Source organism: Vombatus ursinus, unplaced genomic scaffold (assembly GCF_900497805.2).
Source record: "Vombatus ursinus unplaced genomic scaffold, bare-nosed wombat genome assembly UNPS02014837.1, whole genome shotgun sequence".
Taxonomy (NCBI): domain Eukaryota; kingdom Metazoa; phylum Chordata; class Mammalia; order Diprotodontia; family Vombatidae; genus Vombatus; species Vombatus ursinus.
The window spans coordinates 9,282,360-9,304,825 of record NW_020954615.1 but is presented as its reverse complement, the minus strand read 5'-3'; the positions used below and the strand labels follow the sequence as shown (position 1 = coordinate 9,304,825).

General features: G+C 38.3%; 1 protein-coding gene across 1 annotated transcript in view; it reads left to right on the top strand.

The window, feature by feature from the left end:
* The window catches only part of LRRTM4 (leucine rich repeat transmembrane neuronal 4), a 798,037-nt gene extending 790,773 nt beyond the window's left edge, over positions 1-7,264 (top strand). Inside the window, exon 3 of the mRNA XM_027839968.1 lies at positions 7,043-7,264. Within this exon, the coding sequence (XP_027695769.1) occupies positions 7,043-7,264 (222 nt within the window). The remainder of the gene's footprint in view (positions 1-7,042) is intronic.
* Positions 7,265-22,466: the final 15,202 nt, after the last annotated feature.

The window sequence follows — 22,466 nt, the reverse complement described above, 5'->3', positions numbered from 1 at the left end:
TACAACCTAGAATCATCTACCCAGCCAAACTGAGTATAATCCTTCAGTGTAAAAAATGATCACTCAATGAAATAGAGGACTTTCAAGCATTCCTGTAGAAAAGACCAGAGCTGAATAGTAAATTTGACCTCCAAATACAAGACTTAAATGAAATGTGGAAGAGGTAAACAGAAAAAAGAAATCATGAGACTTATTAAGGTTGAACTGTTTATATTCCTGCAGTGAAAGATGATATTTGTAACTCATGAGTCCTTTGTCAGTATTAGGGCAGTGGGAGGTAAAAAAAAAATTTATATGTATGTATAGATAGATAGATAGAGGTCATAGGGTGAGTGGAAGATGAAGGGGTGATATCTGGAAAATAAAATGAAGGGGTGAAAAAGGATTATACCAGGAGAAGGAGAAAGGGAGAAGTAGAGGGAGGTAAAATATCTCACATGAAACACACAAGAAAAGGCTTTTACAGTGGAGGGGAAATGGGGGAAGGTGAGAGGGAATGAGTGAATCTTATTCTCACAGGATTTGGCTTGATGAGGGAATAACATACACAATGGGGTATGGAAATCTATCTTACCCTACAGGAAAATAAGGGGGAAAGGGGACAAGAGAGCAGGGGGTTGATAGAGGGAAGGGTAGTTTGGGAGAGGGGATAATCAGAAGTAAACACTTCTGAGGAGGGACAGGGTCAAAAGAGAGAATAGAATAAATGGGGGGGTAGGATAGGAGGAAGGGAAATATACTTAGTTTTTCACAACATGACTACTATGGAAGTGTTTTGCATGACTACACATCTATAACCTGTATTGAAGTGCTTGCCTGTTCAATGAAGGTGGGTGGGGAGGAAGGGAGAAAATTTATAACCCAAAGTTTTAAAAACACATGTAAAAAAAAGAAAAAAAGAAAAAAGAAAAAAAGACCTCATCTACCTCCCTCAGTTTTCTTAAGCATTAAATGCTTCTTATTAAACTTTTTGCCACTTATTCCCGTTATAAGAAGAAAGTTTCACTGAGGCAAGGCGGCATGTCTGAAGGCCTTAGAGATACTAAATAGCTGAGGCAACATTCCAACTGAGTTCTTCTATCTCCCTTCTATTTGTAGCCACTCCCACTCTACTCTCACTTCCTAACTTGCAGTTAACAGACACTCATGGTAGAGAAGAAATTGCTGGTTTTTGTTTTCTTTTGTTTGAGACTTCAAACACTCATATACTTGTCTAAAGCCCATGGTAGAAATAAAGGATATTCTATTTTAAACAGTCTAATTCATTCTTCTAAATGAAATGATTCCTCTTTTATATTCCATACTCATTACCTGTAAGTAATTTGTAGCCCCCAGCGAATCCAATGAGTTCCCAGGCTTTTAGAAAAGACCATATTTAACCAACCATCATTATCAACTAAACAGTGAAATTGATCAAAGGATTGACAGAACTTAGAGCCAATTTGGCAAAGCACTGGGAAAGAATGACAAGAAAACACTGTTAAGGGGTAGTAGGGGACATTGTGCTGTTGCGAATTGTATTCCTTTTGCCAACAACACTCACTGGAACCAGGCAGCTAATGCTCAGTTTATTATCCCTATGAAAAGCAAGATCCTATTCTTTGAGTCCTCCAGAACCAAGCATTTTAATTGTTTCATGTCCTACAAAATTGTTTCTTTTAAAGACTTACCTGAGCCACTAGTCTCAGATAGCTCCTCAATGCTTGTGAATATTCACATTTAATTTATTGCCATCTAGTTTCTGAGTAAGATGAGGTTTTGCCCCAAATTCTAATCTGTGACAATAACTGAGAATTCTACAAAGATGATAATGTAGTGGCACAGATAGATTCAAGGATATGGAATTAGAGAGTCATGCCTTTGAAAATTTCCTTTGAGCCTTATCAGCTATGTGACCATGGAGAAGTAACCTTTTTCCTTACGGCCTCAGATTCTTCATCTGAGGAAAGGCAGGAGGTGGGTGGTGAAGGTGGCAGACTAGATGGTCTCTAATGTCCTTCTTATCTCTAAATACATATTCCTATTGGGGGGCTTTAATCATTCCTACTGCTCTATGCTATCTAAATCCTCCTTGTCATTCTACCCTTGTTAGACCTCATCTGGCATATTATGTTGAATTTGGAATTTTGCTTCTTTGTGGTCAATCTCAACAATTTCATGGGTCTGAGGTATAATCTCAGAGCTGCTTTAATTTTCATTTTTCTTATTATAAGTGATGGAAAGAGTGGAGGGGTGGGGGCTGTCGATACCAAGTTTCAAATAATACTAAAAAGGAGTCATCCTTAAAATGATTTGACATTGATTATAAAATATCTGTGTTTAATTATGGTTACTACAGCCAGGTGGCACAGTGGATAGAGTGCTGGACCTGGAATCAGAAAGACTCATCTTTCTGAGTTCAAATCTGGCCTCAGACACTTGCTAGCTGTGCACCCCTTGGCAAGTCACTTAAACATGTTTGCCTCAGTGCACTCATTTGTAAAATGAGCTAGAGAAGGAAATGGCAAACTACTCCAGTATCTTTGACAAGAATGGGATAACAAAGAGGCAGACATGAGTAAGCAGTTGACAAAGCAATGACAGCTTTAGAAGGAATTGATAACCTACAGGGTGTCAAATGGAAGGTAGTCTCAATGGTCAAGATTCTTTATTCCACACTGTATGATTAATAGTTGAAAGAATCTGTCTTTACCATAGAAGAGAAGCCTCAGGGAGAATATGCCATGTGAAAGAAGAATTAAAGTAGTTCTGATGGAACCCAGGAGCAGAGGGTGGAAGGTACAAAAATGGAAATTGAGGCTGAATGTCAAGAAAAATTTCATAAAGTGAGAGTTAGCTATAAGTGGGATGGTTTGCCTTGGAAGGTGACATGATTTCCTCCCCCACACCGCCCAGTCCTTGAGGCATTCAAACAAATAATGGGATGTTCCAGTTGAAATTATTCTTTCAATATAATTTGTATTGAATGAGTACTGAAGCCTCCCCTCTTCCCTTAAAATTCTGTGCATCTCTTGTATTCTCTTAGTCAAATGCTTTGCTTCTTGAGAACTGGAGGTTTTTCTTTTTTTTTTTTTTTGTATTTGTGGCTTATACAACCTAAGTGATTAATAAATGCTTATTATTTTCATTTGTCAGACAGTTAGTTAACTAGCTGTGTCTATTCACTGCTCAGCTTTTTGCAATTTGTCACCTGTTTTCACCCATGCATTGCAACTGTTTTATCCAATTTTTCTAATAAAATCTTGATTACTTAATCCAGTGGACCTTGCTCCCTGAGCAGCTGTGATGACATCTCCTGAGACATTCCACACTGTCAGCAACCTTCACCTGCCTTACATTTTCTCCTGTCCCTTCTTTTTGTACAACTTCACTCTCCTCATTCTTGTATGTTCTTCATAAGCACTCATCTGACTCTGTCACTGCCTATTTCCCCACCCCATCATTAAGCTTTTGAAAACTGCACTTTGTGTGTAATCCTGGGAGAAAAAAGTTCATATTTCCAAGTCTGTTTCCTCAGCTTTAAAACAAGGAAATAAAACTAGATGGATTTGAAGATCCCTTCTGGTTATGATCTATGATCCTAGGATCCTGTTCCTCTCTTGAAATTAGAACAACCTGAATTTCTAAACTCTTGGCACTCTTTCTGTCTCTCTTTCATTTTCTTTATTTATTTCTCTCTTTACATCTCTCTAATAACTAGCATTTATTCAGTGTTTTAAGATTTACAAAGTTCTTTACATGTTATCTCTTTTCATTTGCTCTTAATCAGCCTCTGAAGCAGCTACTACTACTATTCCCCTTTTACAGATGAGGAAAATGAGGTGGGGTATCAAGAGGCAGAATGTATTCCCCAGAGTCAGTTAACAACAATTCAAAAATAGTTTTGTTCTAAAGGAGCTCAAAGTTTAATGGTGAAGATAGTATGCAAACAATTACATATGAATAAGATATAGACATGACAAATTGGAGATAAACCTTACTCCCCCCAACATATTCCTCAATTCAACAACACTGGTCTCCTTGCTACTCCTGGAAAAAAACACTCCATCTCTCAGCTCCAGGTACTTTCTCTGTCAACCATGTCTGAAATTCTCTTCCTCTTCCTCTTTATCTCATAGCTTCATTGATTTCCTTCAAGTCTCAGGTAAAATTTCACTTTCTACAATAATTCTTTCATAATAGGCTTTTTTTGATGCTAGTGACTTCCTTCTGTTGATTAAGAAGAACGGACTGGTAAGAAGGGGGCAGGTTATGAAGAGCTTCAAAAACATAATGGTGGATTTTGTATTTGATAATGGAATTAACAGGGAGGCAGAGGAGGTCTGATCTGATCAGACCAGAGCTTAAGAAAGATGAATTTGACTGAGGAGTGGTGAGAGATTTAAAGTAGGGAGAGCAACCACAAGGTAATTGTAATTGTCCAGATGGCAGGTGACGATGGGCGTCATGATGGTGCTGACAGTGTCAGGGGAAAAAACGGAGCCAAATAAAAGAGTTCTTACGAGGAGCAAATCAGTATGATTCAGCATCATATTTGATATGAGGAGGGGTGTGAGAGTGAGGAATTGAGGATGACGCCTAGGTTATGAGCCTGGGTGAATGTGAGGAGTGTTTTGTCCATGATAATAACAAGCAGTTTAGGGAGAGAGGAAGGGTGAGGAGAAATGATAATGAGTTCAGCTTTATATACCTTGAACTGAAGATATCTTCAACATATCCAGACTAGGTCATATAGAGTCTGAGGCAGTCTTCAAACTTCAGCTTTTCTGGGTCTAAGCAAGCAATCTAGCCACAATGCTACCCAGTTGCCTCTGCATACCTCTCTGTCTTTCTTTTGTCTCCCCCTTTCTCTCTTTTTGTCTCTGTCTTTCTGTGTGTCTCTATATCTATCATCTATTTCACTCTCATTTTCACTCTTTTCTTGCCATATTATAGTTTGTATATATGTGTGTGTGTGTGTGTGTGTGCGCGTGCATGTGTGTGTATGTGTATGTGTGTGTGTATGTATCTATAATCTCATATGACTCCATGGTTTTAAATACCAAGATGACATATGTGACTTTGAAATATACAACTCTAGCCCCGAACCCACTTCCTTAAGTTACAGATCAGCGTCTAAAATTTCCTCAATATCAGTATCTTCTGATTTTTTTCCTTATACATTCACTGGTTCTTTCAACTCATCACCTTACACCCCCACCCACAAACCCAGAACATTCTCCTCCTGTTCCTTATTTTCCTATTTCTTCCAATAATTATACCTTTCAGTGTTGTTCTGGAGTTGACTGCTGCCTTCTCCCCACCCCATTCCAGTGAAGAGGCAGCCTGATAAAATGGACAGAATGCTGGTTTGGGAGTAACTTAGAGCTGGGTTCAAATCTTACCTCTTAAACTCAGAGGTTTCCTGATAGAGACAGATCTCTTAACTTCTCTAAGCCTTAGCTTGGTTTGCCCATGGGAAACTCCTAATGGTAATACTTACAGTACACACCCTATAGAATTGCTGTGAAGCTCAGTTTAGCAGTGGTTTTTAAGGTCCTTAATCAACCAGTTATTATTTTCCTTCTTTAATAACTTATTTAAAATGTCTTTCATTTCCTTTTCTTCTGCCATCATCCTAGTTCATACTCTCCTGACCACTTCACTTGAATATAGACTAGCCACATAACACATCCCCGTACTTTCAAATCAGCCCCCTTTACAAACCATCCTATATGTTATGGTAGATCAATCTTCATAGAATCATAGAATTGCAAAATTGTACAAGGCAATTATTCCAACTCATATATGAAAATAGAAACCCCTCTATAATATTTCCAGTAATTATTTATCAAGTGTTTCTTTAAAGAATTCCCCCAGAAGGGGGATCTCATGACCTGCAAAGAAACCCCATGCTATTTTGACATTGCTCTAAATGTCAGTGGACTTTTATTTTCCTCAAGCCAAAATGCAATCTCTCTTAGTCAACCTACTATCTCTTGCCTTTAGTTCTGGCCTGTGAGATTAAGAAAACACAGTTACTAGATCTGTGATTTTATTGGTAGAAGGTGTGTTCTGTTGAGGAAACTCCCTTCACAAATATAGGTTGACTACAAAATAAGAAAGGCTTCTAGAACATTTGAGGTTAAGTGATTTAACCAGGATCACAAAGCCAGTATGTGTCCAAAGTGAGACTTGAACCCAGGTATTCTTGACTTTGATTTCAACTTTCTCTCCACCATACTATGCTTGGTTAAGACAAAGAAATCTGATCCTAAAAACAGAGCTCTGATTTTGTGACTCCCTTTCTCAAAAACCTCCTGTTGTCTCCCACTACCTGCTTATAGCCATCAAACACACTGCAGTGAATAAGAAAATATAAATTAGCTTTATGCTTTTCATTCTCTTGTCAGAGCTGTGTATTATAAAGCACAGTCAAAAACAGATAGTAAATCTACAAGGGTAAGGAGACCAGGTTTTATCCCAATATTGAAATAAATTGTAGCCCAAGCACTTTAACCTATATTGTGCTGCATGAGTCAGTGAATGCAGAGTTTTCAAGTTAATCAGCCAAGATGGATGGGAAGAGATTTGTTGATCGCATAAGGCTGTATGGTGAATCACATTTACTTTTAAGAGACACATTTGCAAGTGGTCTTTCTAGTGATTGGTGTGGACCATCCTTCAAGTCCACTGTAAGGATATTAACAAATGCATTTGACTTCAGGGAGCAATAGGAGAAATGCCAGATGCAGTGTAGGTTTCTATCTGTCTTTTGCTGCCCCCATCTAGAATTAACAAGCGATGCTTCAGTGGAGACCTTCTATGAGAAATAAACAAACCACTGATGACATGCTCTGGCCAGAGATGGTTCTCCAAGTTAAAACAACAGCACAAATCTCCATTTCATATTTGGGCAGTTGTGTTCTGAACTGATTATTGGAAACTCAGCATGAAAGCAGCTAAGCCAATCTAAACTATGTTATCTCTTCCAAACACACTTTTCCAGGTGCACATATTGTAGATTCTCACTTTCTCTGTCTCTTTTTCTTTTGCCTTTCAGGTCCCACACCATATGAAGACACTGCCCTACTACAGCTATGATCAGCCAGTCATCGGGTACTGCCAGGCTCATAAGCCTCTCCATGTCAACAAGGGATATGACACCATGTCCCGGGAGCAAGTTGAGACAACCAACCTGGAGCTTAGTCGAGACCACAGCTTCATCGCCACCATTGCCCGCTCAGCGGCACCAGCCATTTATATTGAAAGAATACCCAATTAATGCTGAAGACCATTTCTCATGGGAGAGGGGACTTTGTTGGGGGGAGGGAGAGGGAGGGCTTTCACCTTAAAGGAGAACTGGGTGTGAGATCACAGCCACCCATACCGTTCCTGCCACAAACATTATTCCAGGAAGAGAGATGGAGACCATTCCACCTTCAAGACAAAGAATTACTATAATATGGCAGGAATTATCTTTATGGTTCAGCAGGGAAAACTCCCGGAATTTTTTTCTTTTGCTTTAAAACTTCAAAAGACAAAGCTCTCAGATGTAAATAATAAATAAAGATCGTCAAGTTCTTATTAAAATAGATTTCACTCTAGCTACATAAAAGAATGGATTAAGAGATCTGTTTGTATATCTGATTTTCTACACTGCACGGTTCCTTGGCTAGTGAACCACAGGCAAAATTAAAGGTGGGAGGGTGGGATGAGGGGAAACTCAGTACACGGTTTCTTTGTTAAGTGTTGATTACTCTAAAAACCTTGTTTCAATTGATTTTTTCTTAAAATATTTGTTTTGTTTTGTTTTTCTTTTCTTTCTTTTTTTGGCAAATGTTTCTATTTCCAACTCAGATAATGGGTATTAAGGCTTGTGCTGGTTCTAAAGGATTCTTGCATTGGCATAGGACTCAAAGGAATATAGATGATGACTGAGCTGAAAAGGGGGATAAAAACACAAATGAAAACAGAAACCCTAGGTGCATGTCCACTCAAGAAATCTGCTGTAAGCTGGGACAATTTTTGGAGCATTTTTTTTCCTTTTCTCTTTGCTATGCTTTACTGTCAACATGGCTCCCATTTTCCAGTTCTATCATGAGAAAGAATACCAGGCGTCTTGATACAGACAAAAACTGGCAAATCTGTTCCTTCCTGGATTGAGTGGATTGATGGGAAATTTGTCATGTGTGCACTGATAGGGATCTCAAAGGCTGACCCACTCCTAAACAAAGGAGAATGTGTAACATGAATTCTGTTTTGTTTATTTTTAATTGATTATCAGTTAGCTTTTGTGTAGTTTTTATCAATAAAAGGAAAAAAAAGTGGTGGAAAAATAAACATATTATTTTGTGGTTGGGACACCACAGCCAACCTAAGGTTTGAGTGTTTTCTCACAATATTGTAGACTTTTGTGTCTCTGGTCTTCTCAGTCAAGTGATTTAATTCAATGCATTATATAATTTTGAGTGACACCTGTTTCTGCTAGAGGAGATAACACCTAAGTATAATATAGGACCATAGGATCATAGCTTTACATATAAAAATTACTTTAGTGATCATCAGTAGCAAAATGCCTTAATTTATATATGAGAAACTGAGAACAAGGATGTTCTATTTTAGCATCATTGTTCAATCTTGTTGGACTCTCTGTGACCTCATTCTTACTTTCAAGTGAGGAAATTGAGTCCTAGAGAGATTGTCACTTGTTCAATAATACCTAGATTTTAAGTGTCAGAGTCTACATTTCCATTTAGATCCTTTATTTTAATTTCAGTACTCTAATCATTAAGTTATTTAGTAGAAAACACAAGGTTGAACACCTTGAATTGATTTGAATGGATTTCAAAGGTTATTTAATTGAACTGCCCTCATTTTACATAGCAGGAAACTGAGACCCTGGGCGAATTCATGATTTTCTTATCTGGTTATTTTGAATTAAAGAAAGGATTTGAGCTCAGAACCTCTGACTTCTGACCCATAATGTTTTCCTCTGTCTTAGAAAAATTTATGTTTCTGGAGACATAACTCATTCAACTACACTATGCTGCCTCTTCATGTAGTTTCAATCCAGCGGGAGTACAAAAGGATACTATGATGCATATGGCTATAGGAATAAATATAAGATGGGCCCTAAAAGATTATGTAATCCAACCACTTTATTTTGCTTCAACCCTCTCATTGTACACATCAGGAAACTGAAGACCAGGTTGTAGTAGTAGTAGTAGTAGTAGTAGTAGTAGTAGTAGTAGTAGTAGTAGTAGTAGTAGTAGTAGTAGTAGAAGTAGTAGTAGTAGTAGTAGTAATATGTGCCAGTATAGTACCTGGCACATATTAAGCAGTTAATAAATATTGATTAATTGATTAGTAGGAGTAGCATTAACATTAGCATTTATTATTAACCTTATTAACATTAGCCACTATGCTAAGTACTTCATAAATATCTCATTTCTTCCTCACAACCCTGGGATAGAGGAGCTATTATTATCCACACTTTACAATTAAAGAAGTGAAGCAAAAAGAGACTCAACCAAAATTATACCCCTAGGAAATGTCTTAGGCTGCATTCAAACTCAGGTCTTCCTGACTCCAGGCCCAGCATTATTTCCACTGCACCATTTACTTGCCTCAAATATTCAATAATTTGTCCAAGTTCTCAATGGTAGTACCTCTAAATAGTAGAAGATGTTTTGACAAGGTAAAAATGGAAATGAAACTAACAAGATGAAATTTAATAGTGACAAATTTAAAGTCAGTATTTTAACCTGGAGAAGAGAACACTTAGGAAAAAACATTAGAGCTATTCAAATATTGGAAAGATTGTCATGTGCGAAGGGGAATAGGCTTTTTTTCCCCTCTTTGTTCCTAGTAGACAGTATAAGCAACAAATGGCTAGCTGTTGTAAGGAGCTGAATTTAAGCTTAATATAAAGGGAAAAATAACTAAAAATAGTAAAAAAGAAAACAATAATAATAATAATAACTACCATTTCTATACCTCTTCAAAGTTTATCAAACACTTTGCATAAGTTATTTCACTTGGCCCTCAGGAACTCTGGACAACCCACCTAACAATTAGAGGTGTAGAGTCATAAAGATGAGTGCCCTAGTTAGTGGTGGTTTTCCCTTCATTAGAAGGATTGAAGCAAAGACTGGAGGATCCTTTACTTTTAGGATATGTTATAGATGAGAATCTCCTTCCAATTTGATGAGAATTTATCCTTTGAGATTCTTTGCAATTCTGTGATTCTGTGGTTCTGAGGCCTGAAGACATGAAAGGACTGGTCCAAGATCAAATGGATGGTAAATGGCACAAGTGTGAATTGAATTCAAGTCTCTAGATCACTAAATCCACCATCTTTTCCACTCTATGAAGGCTACTTGTTGCAATAAGTAGTTGTGAAATCAAAATGTCAGTACTAACATTTAAAGCGATGTCTCTATGACTCTTTGCCAGTGCCCCACCCTGCAGAAGTGAGGATGCTGATGCATGACTACTGTAACTTCAAGCCTTAAAAAAGTCCATGTCTCAATACAAATAGGAGTAGAAAGTGAGGCCATGTAAACTTTCACCTAACAGAGTGGTCTGGTTGTTGAAACAACAAAAGAATCCAGTCTAATCCTCAGGTCTCAGTCCAGCAAAAAAGCTTGGACGTGACATACTGGGAAACAGTGTGAATTAAGGCTGGTGGTAGGGAAGCTTGTAATGTGGAGCCAAAAATGTGCTTGCCTGGTGTTCTGCTACTTGGCACCCGTTTTTAAACACTGCTGAATTGTGCTAGATCACCTGCTGTGGGCACTGCTATGGCAGCTGGTTGGGTCAGTACATTGAGGGCTGTAGGAAGTCAAAAGAGGGAAGCCCACCATGTACTCCCCTGGCTCCCATCTGAATTATTAGTGGATGACCCAGATATCATAAATTATTAAGGACCTTGAATTCCAAATGAAGTCTCTATGTGAAATGTTTTATAGAGTTCCTACTGTGTATTCTAGGCACAGTAAAATGTTTTAAGATCAAGGTTGCTTCTGAATTCCACTTAACTCCAAATTTCAGCAAAATAGTGCCTTCTGAAACACCTCATGAAGCCTATAACATCAAAGGAAACCTCCTAAGGAAATTCAGTTCGATTCAATTCAATTGAAAATCCTTTAATTTCTACTATGAACAGGGAATTATGCTATGCCCCAAAGACACAATGCTGGCTTCTGAGAAAGGTACAGATAGTTTTTATTGGTTAGGTACACTGTGAATTGGGAGTCAGAGGATATGGGTCTGTCACTTACTACCTGTTTGAAATTCCATTGGTTTCCTGTGCCTTAGTTTCTTCATCTGTGAAATGAGAAATTTGGACTAGTTGGTTTCTGAGGCTTTTCCAGGTTTATATATATGGTAAGTATTTCTAAGTCTTTTCCCAAAACTGGGCTTCAGATTTCTCGTTAATCAAATGAGAGGGTTCAAAGAATTGTATAAAAATTCAAGTTGAAAGAGGCTGTAAACTCATTTAGCAAAACCAATCATTTTTTGAAAAAGGAGCACAAGCCTGATAATAAAATTCACTTTATAAGATCATGGGTCAAACTCTGGAATGAAAAAGTGTAAGCTCCTTAAAGGCAAGAACTGATTTCTATTTCTCTTTGTATCTCCAGAGACTCAAAGTATGCCTAGAATGAAGTGAGTATCTTAAAAAAAATTGTTTGTTTTTTGATTACTTGATTGAAAGGACTTTAGCAATCATCTATTCCAGTCCACTTATTTTACAGATGTATAATTTAGGTCAAATATAATTGACCAATCAATTATTTATCTCTTACTATGTGTCAAGAATTACATTAGGTTTTGGGATAGAAAGCCAAAAAGAGAAACATTTCTGTTGCTTAGAAATCTATGTTTTTCAAGGAGGAAATATATATTGTGTGTATACATATACATATACATACACATATGTACATATGCATGTATAAAATTAATCAAGGTCACACCGTAAAAGAGAAAATATTTGAACCCAAGTCCTTTCTCTAAATCTCCTTTTTCCCACCATCTTATACTGCTTCTCCTAGACTGATCTCTTTGTCCCCTTCCTTTAACTTACAACCCTGTGCTCCTATAAATAATAAATATTATTTATATTTACTGTTAATGACTAGAAATTCACTAGAAGAGCTTCATTATATCAGATCAAAGGTTTTTGAGACCTAAGGCTGTTGCTGCCATCTTACCTCAGACTTTAAGTTGGCTTTCACATCTATTTTTGCTTTCTCAGGCATCCAGGTAGGAAAGACAAATTCTGAATTGAAAACTCAATCTCTGAAGATCAAACATGTACTTTTTTATTTCTTCAAATCTCTTCCCAGGATTAGCCAATAAATGGCCAAGTGTTACTTAGAAGTGATAAACCCATGACTGACTATCCATCTCTGGTCAATGGTTCCCGCCAGTTTAAGCATTCAAATCAAATATTTCCAGAGGTTGGAAATTATACCATACAATTACATTACATGGTGCCTAAAAAAAAACAAAAAACAAAAGAAAGATACTTGTAGCATTGCAAAATGCTATTTACCCTGGTGGATGCTTAAGTCCATCTGTTGTAGCCTGGGCTTAGATTTGAGTGTCCTTCACTTATAAACACGAACCTTTTCTATGCTAGATTGAAACAATTCCTGATTGACATAGCACAGCTCAATAGTGCACACCATTCAGGAAGCTTGTTGGAGAAGGCAGGGTTGTGCACAGTGCCAGAATATCTTGCTGGAGGATATAATCACTGCACATCCACTTACTGATCCTTCCAGTCTGGTCATTCATCTTGACTCTACTCAAGTCATTCTGTGACAAAAGAATGTTCATGGAAATTCCAGAGATCAGCACTCCTCATTAAAGAGAACTATATGACCCATCCCTGGGGCATTAGGAAATGAAATAAAGCATAATCTTCTTCTTCATCCTCATCAATAATAGTTGACATTTAAGGACATTTGTGTTTACAAAATGCTATACATATACTATTTCAGTTGGCTCTCATGATAATCCCATAATATAGGTATTATTATCCCTATCTTACAGAGGAATAACCTGGGGCTTAGGGAGTTTAAATAAGTGACTCACCCATGTTTCAAGAGCTAGTTTTAGAGTTTGTACATGTACTTAGATCATCTACGTTCCAATTCTGGTGTTCCGTAGATACTATTCTTGATATACTGTGAATGACCTCACTACCTTGACCTAGTCATATTAATTGATCTAACTAACTTTGCTAAGTAAGTAAGCTGATGTGAGGAAATCTACCTGTCCTCTCCAACAGGATAGAGCTTTTGTCACCTTGAAATTTTGGCCATCTCAAAGGATTCCAGAATGTCAACTTGCAGGATAAAGTCCAGAGAAATCCATCCATGAAACTCTTCAGCTATTTGGCTTTTGATTCCATCACTCTAGACTTTAATCAACCTGGATATAACAATATATATTTGAGGAGGGCAAGAAATAGTGCATATTTATTTTATTCAATTTATTTTGTAGAGGGGCAGCATGATGTATTTGTAATAAATAGATACTTGACCTCATAATCATGAAGGTTTGTATTCAAGTTTCACCTCAGATGCACACTGCATCTGTAAATAAAGGAAAGTCACTTAGAACCTAAACAACTTTCATTGAAAAGAACATGCTAACATATATTGAAATATAGGTTTTTCTCATTTGGGATATTCCTATAAATAAAACAGTTCCCATCCCAGTTCTGTTATTGTTTCTTATGAACTGTCCATAATATTAGGCACTGTTAATCACTCTCTACTCCCTCAGTTGTTTTTTTTTTTGTGACATTAATCTTTCATGGTTCTATTCCTACCTGACTATGCACTTCTCATTCTCCCCTGATAGCTCATCATCTATGTCTCACACTGTAACAATGGACATGCTATTTGATTTGATTTTATCATACTTTATTTTTCTCCCTCTACCTTCTCTTGGTGGTTTTGTCATCTTCCATGAGTTATTTCCTTTAACTCATTTGACTCCCAGATGTTGACATCTAGTTTTAGTGCCTTTCTTGAACTAGATCGAAACATACCCAATTACACAGTGGACATTTCCATTTGGATATTCAATAGGCTTTAGAAGTTCAAGACAACCAGAATAGAACTCATTATCTTTCCCATCTCCACCCAAAGCCACCTTCCTTGTAGAATAGGCCATTTCTGTCCCATAAGTCACCAAGATTCATGATTTCAGATTTATCTTTTACTTCTCAGTGTTCTTATCTTATATAAGATAAGATAATATATAAGATAATATCTTATATATTCAGTTAGTTTCCAGAGCTTTTGAAGTGTTTCTCCCCAGCAACTCATGTAAGTCCCTTTCTCATTATTCAAATGGGAAAGCAGCCAAGTTCAGGCCCTCATCATACTCACCAGAACAATCACAATTATCTCCTAACTGGCCTCCTTGTCTCTGGTCTCCGTTCCCTTAATCTCTGTTCCACAGAGATGCAAAACTGATGTTGCTAAAACACAGTTCAACACAACCTTTATAAAGAAAATTCAGTGGTTCCTTTTGATATTTTGTATAAAATACAAAAAAAAATCTATTTGTCAGGGCATTTAAAACCTTTTCATACTCTGTCTCTAAACTGAATTTCCATTATTTCTTGTTGTGTTCTCTACAATCCAGTTAAATTATCTTTCTTGCCATTCCTCATGAAAAACTTCCTATCTCATGATTTTGCACAGGCCATCGCCCTGCATGCTTTACATTCACACCCCTCTTCCATCTCAATATTTCCCAGTGGTGAACTTATTTTGAGGATCAATTCACACACCACCTCTGCTTGGAGCCTTACCTTATTCTCCCAGTTATTAACATCCAACCTTCCGGTGGCGGAGGATAGGTTTACTTCATACTGAGTAGACTTATCTGCATGACTCATGTTCCCTCTCAGTAGAACTTAAACTCCTTGAAAACAGAAAGAGCTGTGTGTGTGTGTGTGTGTGTGTGTGTGTGTGTGTGTGTGTGTGTATCTTTCTAGCTCCAATGCTTAGGATAGTCCTGGTTATATAATAGGCTTTTAATAACTATGTGTTAATGAATGAATGATATAAGGAAGGCTACTAGGGGAAGGAAGGTTGAGCTAAGAGGTGACTGATATTTGATCCACATATATCACAATAGCTCCATTGTGATGACACCATCTTTTTCACCTTAATCTCTAAAGTGCTTCCAAAGCCTGTTTAGAGGAGGAGGATAGCAGTGTAGTTATTGCATTTTGGAAATGAGGACCTTTAGAGCCAGAAAGGTTTATCATTGTGACTGGATTAAGAAAGAAAACTTGGAGAGGATTCTGGGAAGATGGTGGAGTAGGTCAAAAAACTTTTTGGCTCTCCAAGTGTCCTCCACAGAAAAAAGACAGAATATTGTCTCAAAGGGAAAGTAGAGCAGTAACAATAAACAAAAGTCAGGGTAAGACAACTTGAGAAGACCCCTGGAAACAGCAGACTTAGAGGGTTGGCCTGAATGAAGGGCAAATACTTCCAGGCCAACTCTGTGGAATCAATAAAAAACAAGCCATGGAGACAACTGGTGTGGAGAGGCAGCCTCAGCCTTCGAGACTTTCCTCTCTGGGACAGTGTTGGGGCCTGACAACTGAGGAAGAGAAGACTGAAAGACCTTCCACTGTCAAGGGACCCCAAGCACACTAGTGCTGATCAGATGTGCCTCGGGCTGTGGCTGAGGGGAGAAGGAGCTAGCACACACCTGGTGAGTGCAGCAGCAGAGGGCCAGGAACCCTGCTGGCTGTGAGCACTTGCAGGAGGGTAGAGTTCCTGGTTTTAGTTGTAGGGCAGAGAGGACATATGTAGTTTGCAGCCACCAGAGGGACCTCAAGGAGCATGATCATTTGAGGGACAGTGAACCTGGGGGTGCTAGCTGTGGCTTACTAGTGGACAGGACAGCTCAAGGTTGAGCCCCGGAGAAGTCCTTAGAAAATAAAAGTAAGAAGGCCCTGAGGCTTGAGGCATTACTCCCCATACCTCAGGACTAGAATTTTATCACAGTGATAGCTAGGTAGGTAGCATTTTTCATCATGGGCGCTTTGGGTCATTTGGGTCATTGCCCTGATCACAGTAGCTGAGTTTTTTATAGTCGATCATCCTTACAATATTACTGTTACTGTGTACAATGTTCTCCTGATTATGCTCACTTCACTTTGCATCAGTTCATGTAAGTCTTCCCAGATTTTTCTGAAACCATGCTTTTCACATTTCCTTATAGCCCAATAGCGTTCCATAACAATCACATACCACAATTTGTTCAGCCATTTCCCAATTGGTAGGAAACATGTCAATTTTCAATTCTTTGACACCAAAATAAAGCTGCTATAAATATTTTTGTACAAATAGCCCTTTCCCCTTTTCTCTGATTTCTTTGAGATACAGACATAGTGGTGGCATTACTGGGTCATTCTTTTTTTAATTACTTATAATTGTGAACAGTAAAATAGGATTTCCTGAAGCTGCTAGGTGTTACAACAGTGCATAGAGCACTGGGCCTTGAGTCAGAAAGACATAATTTCAAATATGGCATCAGACATATTTGACCTGAGAGACAATTAACACAAAGGCAGAGAGAAGGGAGACACACTGTCACATATGAGAAACTGAAAGAAAGTCAATATGGCTGGACCATAGATACGTGACCTTGGGCAAGTTATTTAACCTCTTTTTGCCTCAGTTTCCTCAATTGTAAGATGGGGATAATGTACCTAATACCTAGGATTGTTGTAAGAATCCAATTAGATAATATTCATAAAGCACATGTAGTAGGTGTTTTGTAATGCTTCTTCCTTTACCCCTTTGTGGTAACCTTTTATCATTCAATCAGCCCACATAGGTGAATGCTGATGTCTAAAATTAATTTGTTCTCCTCAGTTTCTGTTACAACCATAGAAGGCACATTTTTTTTAAACATCAAGGATGGATAAATGCAATTTATAGACTACCCTCAGAATCCATTTGGCCAGTTTTCACTTTCCACCAATTCTTTCCAACAATTCTATTTTAAATATTGTGAATTTTTCAAATTTCCTGTCTTCCTGATATTTTGTGGCTCAAAGAAAATAGTCATTGGAAGTTGGACCATCTGCTTCCCAAGTGACCTTCTCACACTCATGTTGACATGGATTTTAGACATATTAATGTGTAGTCCCATAGACTTCAGATTTTACTTTAAGAATTGATTTTATGAACCTAAGTGTAAGATTTTTCATTTATTTAAGTTTGATTTCATCTTATTCAATTTAGTGTAATGGTCTAATGTTCATCTGCTAAGACTTTTTGAATTCTGACTCTGCCAGCTACTATTTTAAATTACATGGAGAAAATGAGGCTGCTAAAAGAATATCCTTATGAGTCAATCAACATGGAGCTGTTAAGTTTGTTCCATGTTAGACATTGCATTTAGCACAGAGACAATGAGACAGAAAGAGATAGAGAGATAGTGTATGACAGACATAGAGGCAGAGACAGTCAGAGAAAAAAATAATGCTTTAATCTATGGTAGTAGCTGCGCTTATCATAGAGACACAAAAGAAGAGAGAGAGAGAGAGAGAGAGAGAGAGAGAGAGAGAACACATTTATTAATGATTTACTATGTGTCTGTAAGTATGCTTAGCACAGAGACAGAGACTGAGAGACAGTGTCAAAGAGACAAAGAAACTCAGAGAAAACATTATTTAACACTTCAGTATGTATCAATCTCTCTGTTCAGTGCAAAGATAGAGCATTTATTAATGTTTTGCTATGTGTCAATCACTGTGCTTAGCATTGGGCATGCAAGGAAAGGCAAAGACAATCATTCTCTATCCTCACATGGTGGTTAAACAATTAAAGCTCTCTAAAGAGATAAGTGGCTAGCTAGTGAAATAGTAAGCTACATGGTACTGGAAATATTCATTTAGAAACTAGGTGCTAATCTTCCAGGGATACTGATGAGTGGATTCCTACATTGGGTGGAAAGTTAAACCCTTCTGGGTAAGTCATTCCATTAGATTTCCTACCCCTTCTCTTATACGGGTTGCATGGCTCTAAGGATTGGTCATAGTCTTCTCTTTCTTGATTTTTGGTCACAAATAACTTAAATGTGGGGCACTATTTTAAACATTAGGAAAAGAACTGAATCCATGCCCTAGAACCAGAAGGAGTCTTGGATCTTGGGTCTGCTATGAAACAGTATCCAAGTTCTTGGCACCAGATTGGATTCTCATTAACTAGACTCAGCTCTGTAATGGGATTGCCCACTCCACTTGCTGATATGATGGGCTTGTACTGCCAATGGCTGGGGATGGGATGGAATGAAGAAACTCTAGAGAGAAGGGCTACCTCCTTAGCTGGTCCTTTGCTCAATTTCCCCCCAAACACTGACTGTCTTGATCATCTCTTATTCAATGGCTTCTCCATTTTGAATGGCTGGACCTCTCTCAGTTTCCCTCACAAATGAGTATGCGAGATTCACTTTCAGGTCCAAGTCCATTAACATTGTCAATCCTCAAGCACAGTTTACTTACCCTTTCCTATGCAAATTTGCCCAATGTACTCAATGTCTGAAAGGCCTTTGTGGCATACTTTCATGTCATCTGAAAACTATAACCACTTAAAATTAGAGTTGCATAGAACTAAAGATGGAAAGGATCTCAGGTCTCAATCACTTCATTTTGTTCATGAGGAAACTGAGGCAAGAATAATTCAATGACTTTCTCAAAGTCACAGGTTCTAAGCATAAATGGCGAGATTTGAAAATAGGTCTCCCTTGGGTATTGTCTTCTCTTATTAGAAATCAAGGCCCTTGAGGGCAAAAATTATCATGCTTTCTTGTATTTGTATCTCCATTCCATGGTTCCGTGACTGACAAAAAGTTAAGTAATAACTAATGTTTTCTTCTATCTCTGTCTCTCTGTCATACTCTGACTGTTAGTGTCACTCTGTATCTGTTTTTGCTTTCTTTTCTGTCTCTTGTCTCTATCTCCATATTTCTTTCTCTCTATTTCCCAGTCGCTGGCCAGTGTTTTTACATTGTAGAACTGACACTCGGAGACTCATTTGAAGAGGAGATTCCCTAAAGGAAATGCTCAAAGTAATGGGGAGAGTATGTTATAAGAGATGCTTAAACTGAGGCAGGATTCTTACTGGCAATGACTGATAGAGAACTACCCCCACCTGTGAGTGTCACAGGACAACCTATTTCCTTTTTCCTTTATGGAGATGGACAATGGAGGCATCCTTGAACTCCTGGGGTTTAACCTCCTCCTATCACATAACCTGAAGGGTTTCAGTCAGCTTTGGTTTGAGTAATGGATCCCCTGCCTTATGCATCCCAGCTGGAATAGAATAAGCCCCAGGGGCTTTGCTGCAGGAGAGGAGCCTAATGGCATTCAAAACTTCTTCAGTTGGAAGGTAAGTTAGAGAGGGATAAACTTCAATCTGAGGAATGTGGTCAATGGCTTCAGCCTTGCTTGATGACAATCTGCTGAAAATATTATGGAAGTGTTCAGTCAATCTCTCCAGAATAATGTCCTTATTGCCAATCTATGTGGCTCAATCAGCAATGAGTAGTTAAGATTCACCATAGGTCTTTGGCCCATAAATAGCCTTTTTAATAAAAGCACTTTGGATTATTACTAACAGCATGAAATTGAATTTTATCTGCCTTCTTACTGAGCCAAGAACCCCTAGTGTCTTTAAGTTTCACTTGCACTTTAGTTTTGATGGAGCTGAACACTGCCTTCCTAAAGACAGACAAGCAATCCTGCTGGTAAACTCTGTGGAGTTCTTATTTTTCCTTTAGCAGCTTCTGCATTTCCCCATCATTTTCATCATACTAATCTTGATGTTCGCAAGTGTTCTGGCCCAGATGAACAAATGTGGTGCTGTACAACAAATCTCTGAAAGCTTCTCACTCTTTTTTCTTCTCCACTGTTGCCAACAGTGTGTTGGCTCAGCTTTCCCTCCAAGTTAAATTTGAAGAAACATTCTAATTTGTTGACATAAAGTCTTCTGGAAGTTATCTTACTTTGAGACCACCACTTTTACTGAATGCAAATGTTTAGCTTAAAGAGGATAAGTCTATGATCTGTCCAGCACTCTGTGCCATACATTGCCTTCATCACGCTCATGCTCTGTCTGTCTCTTCTCCTTACAATGACGTAGTCTATTAAATGCCAATGTTTGCTGGGAGAGAGCATCTACAAAGTTTTATTGCTTTTAGTGTTGGTGATAAGAAGGTCGTGAGTCACACAAATCTTCAGTATTGACTGGTTGTTGCTATTGCTGTTCCCAACTGCATTCCTCCTAAGGACTCCTTGCCATGTCTGATAATCTGTGCTTACTCTGGTATTAAAGTCACCCAGAATTATAAATTTGCTCTCTTTCAACACATTGATGATAAAAATCTCCAGGTCTTCATATTTTTTAATCTCATCAGATTTCATTATGGTGGGAGCATATGCACTGATGATGGTGGTGTAGTGCTTTCCTGCAAGCACAATCACATTATCATGAGCCTGTCATTTAGTCCTTTTGGAAGACATATAAGCTCATTGATTAGATTAGTTTTCACGGCAAAATCTACCCCAGCTTCATGTCACTCCCTATTACTGCAGCCATTCCAGAAAAAACAAAACAAAACAAAACAAAATAAAAATAAAAAATAAAATAAAAACCCTGTATCCAGTTCTGACTTCAGTAAGCTGGCCTTCATTTGCCAGTGTTGTTTCACTCAGGGCTGCTATTTGGATGTGATAACTACTGAGTTCTATCTCAACAAGAACTGTCCATCTTTCAGGTTTCCTGGATTTCTTGTTGTCCATAAGCTTTCACACATTCCATGTACTGATGGTGAGAGGAATCATCTTGGCAAAAGTTTTGTATATTGTGTGTGTGTGAGTGTGTGTGTGTGTGTGTGTGTGTGTGTGTGTGATTTGACTACAGAGAGTTATGCCTGACTACTAGGCTACACAAGCCAAGTTTAGGTTAAGCAGACAATTTTTAGTACGCCTTCTCTAGCCCCTTCACCAAGCTAGGAAGTGAGGTGCTTTAAAAAGGCTGCCTAGACATCCAGGTAGCTGCTGAATCTCACTGCTACTTGAGTCCAGTGAGAAGACAACCTTATGGTCTGGGACACATTTGCAGAATTATGACAGCAGAATAGCTCCCAATGTATCCACACTTGCTGCTTTTTCACTTGCTTGTCACCACAAGACTTTGAGATAGGTAAAAATGGTAAAATAATATGAGTGATATCTTTTGACTCATGCGTAAATTATAATTAAGTGAGGCAGAGTTGAGTAAAGTCATTGTCCTGACTCTCTCTTCCAGTCATCAGAGTTCAGTGTCAAGACTAAAGTCAAGATAACTGGTGATGACTTGGGACACAGTGGATGACCTTGGCATTTTTTGAAGTCAAACCAAGCTCTAAGAACTCCACAGCACCCACTTCATGTTCCTTTGGAACAAATTATTCTTATCTGACAATTCTGCTGGAGAAGGTCTTTACATGTCTATGGTAAATACCCCCATAACTTACCAATAGATTTGAGGCTTGGACAGTTACCTTCAACCTGGTTTAGCCTTTCTGCCAAAATAGTTTACTGGAGTGTGGCTTCTGTGCATGCTACAGCTTCTTGGAGCCGCAGGTGAGAGTTGGGTGGCAGGTGAACACCAAAGGTAGAAAGCAGCTCTCAAAATGGCTTGACAGCCCTTACATCAGAAGTACTAGTCTTCCCTGAAAACCTATACACCCCAGTAAATATTCTGTATATGATTATTCAGCCAAAAAATTTGATCTCTGGGCCTCAGGATCCTCATTAGTAAAAGAGGAAGAAATACTATTTTGAGATCTGGAATTTTTTGTAGGAAACTCCCTGGACAAAAGTGACTTGCTCCACCATTTCATCATAGAGAGTTACTTAGAGACATGAAAGGTTAAGTCACTTTCCCAGAGTGATTCATCAACACATGTCAGAGGCAGGACTTGAACCCAGGTCTTCTTGGTTTTGAGGAATGCTTACTCTCCACTAGTCCATGCTTCTTCTTAACAATGATCTCTTCGGGGCAGCTAGGTGGTGCAGTGGATAGAGCACCGGCCCTGAAGTCAGGAGGACTTGAGTTCAAATCTGGCCTCAGACCAAACACTTGACACTTACTAGCTGTGTGACCCTGGGCAAGTCACTAAACCCCAATTGCCCAAAAACAAAAACAAAAAAAAAACAAAACAAAACAAACAAACAAACAAAAACAATGATATCTTCACTTTGTTGAAAACTACAGAATCTCACCTGAAAACTGAAGGACCTGTCTGGAAGTTTGGCCACTCTCCCCAAGAACAATGGATTGTAGAGGGAGGGCACTGCTAGTTTATATGGCTATATTAGATCTCACCCACTGTTTTTAGGATCCTCCTCCTACAAATTGGCTTCCTTTTAAATAATAGCTATCATC